Genomic DNA, 5,034 nt, shown 5'->3' on the forward strand with positions numbered 1-5,034 from the left:
TAACTAACAATTTTCTCCTAAGTTTTAGGTACCTACCTACTGTTTTAACTTGATATAATAGGTTCAAAAAAAAAAAAAACCTTTGAACCAATCAAACGTACAAATAAAACCAATTATTTTCTGAAGATGTAAAGGTTTGATAATGTAGTAGAGTAGTACAGATTGGTAATCCTGTACTCAGAGGCAGTTTTTTTTTTTAGGCTAAACACACTAAAGAAATACATATCTTTTAATTTTATTTACCATTACCATTTACATTTTATAATTTCCACAGCAAGCAGTACTGCTCTTGACGAAGGAGGACTTCAGGACTGCTCACCAGAAATCCTTCACTTCATTTTGTACACAATCCAATCCCAAACACCCCTGAGTGACAAAAAGGACAACTTTGGCATCTCGGCACAAGTGATTGCCGATTTCCATCAGGTGTTGCGACGTGATTTCCCACCTGACTTGGTTCCTATTGTACTCAAACCACTGATCTATCAGAATCCGATTGATCTGAAGACACCACCACCAGACACACAGGCATTGCCCAACATGGCAAACACCATGGTAATCCAATTATCGATCTGAAGACACCACCACCAGACACACAGGCATTGCCCAACATGGCAAACACCATGGTAATCCAATTATTTAACTTATTTACTTTTTTATTATTAGGTACCCATCTAATAAAAAGAAAGAAGATAAGGTTTAGACAAGAGAAGTCTGTAGAAAGATATGCAATTCTTTTAGACGAAGCGAGTCTACTCGCGCACCAAAACTCGTTTCCTCCTCGCACATCAAAACTCATCCTCGCGCCACTGTTATAGGTTCACACATGTGCTTCTGCTTCTGCTTGTTTTTTGAACTTTTTGGGAACTCGGTCCATTTTTATTTATCTGGCAAAGGCAAATTTGATTTGTTCAAAAATTTGGAACTGCAGTTCCAACATTTTCTTAATCTTTCCCAACCATTTTCCAGTCATAAAGGGTCTTTCGTTTATAAGTTTATGAGTTGAATAGGGAGAATCTGTTTAGTTTTATCATTTTAATCTTATTTCGTTTTACATCAACCACACACCACAGTACTTGGTGGGGATTGAACCCACACCTTCCTGATTACCAGGCAAGCATTTTGATCACTATGCCACCAAGGTGATGACCTTAAAACCATTACTCTCACTTGGTGAGGATTGAACCCACACCTTCCTGATTACCAGGCAAGCATTTTGATCACTATGCCACAAGGTGATGACCTTAAAACCCTTTTTTCTTCTTTGTCTTCTTCTTCACCTAGGTACCTAGTTAAAATGCTGTTCAAACTGTAATAGGTGATCAAAATACATAGAGAACCAACAAAAATGTGACTAAAGGGGATTTACCATTAATTGTAATGGTTTACAGGACAAAATATGACTGTAAATCTCTTTACTTAAGTTTTTACAGTGTCCCTCACTTGAGGTAGGTCAATAATTGCTGAAGTGAAATGTGCTTCATCTCAGCCAAGGCATGTTCATTATGATAGAGATTCATCACAGGGACCATAATCCCAGTTTAAATTTGGGTAATTATGCATAAGACACATCAATGGCAAATTTACTGAAAATTTCTATATAAGAGGAAAAACTTACTTTAAGAGTGTGCTAGATGTAGTTTTGACCGGCGCGAACGATCCTAAAGGGGATTTACCATTATTTGTAATGGTTTACAGGACAAAATATCACTGTAAATCTCTTTAAGTTTTTACAGTGTCCCTCACTTGAGGTAGGTCAATAATTGCTGAAGTGAAATGTGCTTCATCTCAGCCAAGGCCTGTTCATTATGATAGAGATTCATCACAGGGACCATAATCCCTCAAGATAAACTATTTGGCTCAAGATAAACTATTGAATGAAGTGATCTGATTGGATGGTTCTGAAATTTGTAGGCAATGAAAGCAATCAGATTCTTTAATCTAATTGTTTTAAACCAAGGCTAAACTTGGTTCATGGTTTTGGCCATAAACCCTACCATTAGGACATTGTTTTAAAATCTGTATTATTTCTTGTTTCAGATGAGTTCTGCAAGCGGACAAGAGTCCGGGAAGAAGGGAAAGAAGAAATTGCCTTTGAAAGTAGTTGCAGCTCCTGAAATCAAAAAAGACACCATTGAAATAATATCAAGTAAGACATTTGAAAAAAAAAAAAAATAATAAATAAATATTGAACCTTTCTTGTTTCCTCCAAAAATACTAGTTTAATAACAAACTTAGAATAAAAAAATAGGTAATAATAGAGAGATTTTGCATCCTGTTTTGTAAAACTCTGATAACCATGTTCAACAAGTTTTGGTTTCTGCGCATGACACACATTATGGGGTTTTGAACATGGGGATCAGAATTACGATGTAATGGCTTGAACATTGGGATTTTTTTTTTTTTTTTTTTTTTTTTTTTTTTTTTTCAGAGTAAAAAACCCCCCATAAAAGTGTTCAGGATATTTGCAGTCAACCTGAAAGGGCGGTCAGAACCTCTTGTAGAATCTATTTCCCTGAATAATCCTGGTATGTATAAAAGACAAAAATGATCCCTTGTGTGATTTAAAAAAAGAAAGAAAAAAAACCTACTTACCTACTTGAAATTTTGCTCCCTACTTAAAATTCAAAATATGTATAGTCCAAAAAAAAATATTTTAATTTAATAATGAAATTTTCCCATGATTACAGGCTTCATTGCCAAGGGCTCAAAGCTGAACTTCAATGCACTTGAGTTTGTACCATCGCCATGTAATAACAATGTATCTCATGTGTCGGTAACATGTGAGCCCTCTTTTCAACTTGATATGAATGGGTCTTATGATGCAGACTACCTGGTGAGTATTTCAGCTCAATTTGAAATTAAAATTCATTCCCTCTTGTTTTTTTGATTTGTCTGGTTGGAGGTTTTTACTTAGGGAGTGGACCAGCTTAGTCTGGCTGGGGGACTTAAAACAGGGAGGATACCAGCCTGAATTTTCCTTTTGCCAAAGAAATAGCAAAGGTTGAGTGTTGTGTTGACACACCATAATAAATTAAAATTAAAATAAAATGAAAGGTTGAGTGCAAAGTGCACTCTTTAATTTTTTGGAGCCAAAACCCAATGTTAGCTCAAAATCACCCCAGGGCTGATGGAGAGGCTTGAACGACCTGGTATTCCAAAGTTAAAGCGCCTCAAAGGAAAAAAAAAAAATGAAATGGAAAAAAATCCGCCATATACTACTTAAATCTCGAATCTCCTTTGTTTCTGCGACCTTTGCATAAGCTTAACCCATCCTTTAGGGCTGTTTGCCCCTACACCTAAGCTTCAAAGTGAGGGGGTTTTTTTGTGTATGAACAACTTTGTCCTTAAATTCCTGGAATTAATCAATGTAAACTCGTTTTTTACTTTCTTTATCCTATAGGAAGGAAAGTAATGTAATCGGGTCAGATTTTAGTGCCAAAACACGTTTTGAGGTCCCTAGAGCCTAAATCCAAAGTTTCAGCCATTGGTCCGTGTGTGATTTTTAGTGCCAAAACACGTTTTGAGGTCCCTAGAGCCTAAATCCAAAGTTTCAGCCATTGGTCCGTGTGTGTGTCTGTCTGTCTGTAAACAAAATATCTCGAGAACGAAGAGCCCTAGAGACTTGAAATTTGGTATGTAGCTGTCAAATGTGACAAGGATGCGACACGAAACTTTTGGTTAAGACCGGTGCAACAGTTGGCGCAAGAAAAAGAATTTAGGTACTTTTGTATTTTGATTGCAAATTTTAAATCGGTATTTCAACAGGTTACTTTTTTGGTGTTCTCATGGTGACCTAGTACCTAAATGGCTATTTTATTGTGTGTCAAAAAAAAAGTGTTAACTATTATAAATATAAATGTGTTATAGATGATTTATGTCAATGACTAAATTTCTATTTTCTCTCTTCTCCCACAGAACTATGATACTACCATCACATTTGAAAAAGACATTGATACTAAATGGCTATTTTATTGTGTGTCAAAAAAAAGTGTTACCTGTTATAAATATAAATGTGTTATAAATGATTTATGTCAATGACTAAATTTCTATTTTCTCTCTTCTCCCACAGAACTATGATACTACCATCACATTTGAAAAAGACATTGATACTGTTTTGGAAGAGTGCATTCAGAATTTGAACTACGAGCCTCGTCAGTTTGAACGATTCATTGAAGACCAGAGCCTTCTGTTTGCACAGTGGATTGAATGTGCGAACTCATGTTACTATGCAGCCCAAAAAATTATTAACTTGGTAAGCCATTTCTGTTATCCATGTACCTATTTGTCCAGATATCCTTTATTTATTTATTTTTTACTGAACTTGATTTCTTCAATTAAAAGTAACATTTTCTTTTGACTTTATAGGAAATTAGGTTAAATAATTTGATATTTTTAAATAATTAAATACTGTGATATTGAGCCTCTATCAAACGAAAATCATTTTGTGTGTCTTGGAATGGGTTTTTTTCAGAGGTAGATAATCAAAATAAAGATCATCACTTCACCCTATCTTGTCCTGTGTTCCTCTTTCAGTCCTCTCAAAGCTCGGACGAGTGGCACAACTTCAGATATTTCGGTGCCAAAATTTGCTCTCAAATCATTCATATGGACAAGACGGCAGCCTTCTCCTACAATGTACTCACCATGTAAGTTTATTGCCTTTCACCATCAACGTTAGTGGTATCATGGTTATTGTAATGTCAAGAGATTTGATGGAGGGAACTGTAACAAGGTCTTATCATCCCAAGCAAAAATAAAGTAAACACGGTTGGTCCAGATCCATGGGGGCACGGTTGGTCCAGTGGTAACGCGCTTGCTTGCCATTCAGAAGGTCCCGGGTTCGAATCCCATCATCGACAAAAATTTGTACTCGTTTTGGCGTTAGTGGTATCATGGTTATTGTAATTTTAAGAGATTTGATGGAGGGAACTGTAACAAGGTCTTATCATCCCAAGCAAAAATAAAGTAAACACGGTTGGTCCAGATCCATGGGGGCACGGTTGGTCCAGTGGTAACGCGCTTGCTTGCCAT

General features: G+C 36.2%; 1 protein-coding gene and 1 long non-coding RNA gene across 2 annotated transcripts; both read left to right on the forward strand.

Moving 5' to 3' along the window:
- Nucleotides 1-886: 886 nt before the first annotated feature.
- On the forward strand, nt 887-2,161 carry LOC113472088. The gene is made up of 2 exons (XR_003394551.1): nt 887-1,072; nt 2,041-2,161. It is a non-coding gene; the product is annotated as an uncharacterized LOC113472088 (long non-coding RNA).
- Nucleotides 2,162-2,458: 297 nt separating this feature from the next.
- On the forward strand, nt 2,459-4,662 carry LOC103520618. The gene is made up of 4 exons (XM_026831659.1): nt 2,459-2,528; nt 2,691-2,836; nt 4,073-4,255; nt 4,537-4,662. Exons 2-4 carry the CDS (start codon nt 2,807-2,809, stop codon nt 4,651-4,653), a joined length of 330 nt encoding a protein of 109 aa, XP_026687460.1. The 5' UTR covers nt 2,459-2,528; nt 2,691-2,806; the 3' UTR covers nt 4,654-4,662.
- The last annotated feature ends 372 nt before the right edge of the window (nt 4,663-5,034 follow it).

The sequence above is a fragment of the Diaphorina citri genome, unplaced genomic scaffold (assembly GCF_000475195.1).
Source record: "Diaphorina citri unplaced genomic scaffold, Diaci psyllid genome assembly version 1.1 scaffold3845, whole genome shotgun sequence".
NCBI classification, from domain to species: Eukaryota; Metazoa; Arthropoda; class Insecta; order Hemiptera; family Psyllidae; genus Diaphorina; species Diaphorina citri.

Coding starts and splice junctions, on each gene's coding strand:
- LOC103520618 (XM_026831659.1), top strand. CDS start 2,807: ATGAATGGGTCTTATGATGCAGACTACCTG. Junction 2,837..4,072: donor CTTATGATGCAGACTACCTG/GTGAGTATTTCA, acceptor CTTCTCCCACAG/AACTATGATACTACCATCAC. Junction 4,256..4,536: donor CCCAAAAAATTATTAACTTG/GTAAGCCATTTC, acceptor TTCCTCTTTCAG/TCCTCTCAAAGCTCGGACGA.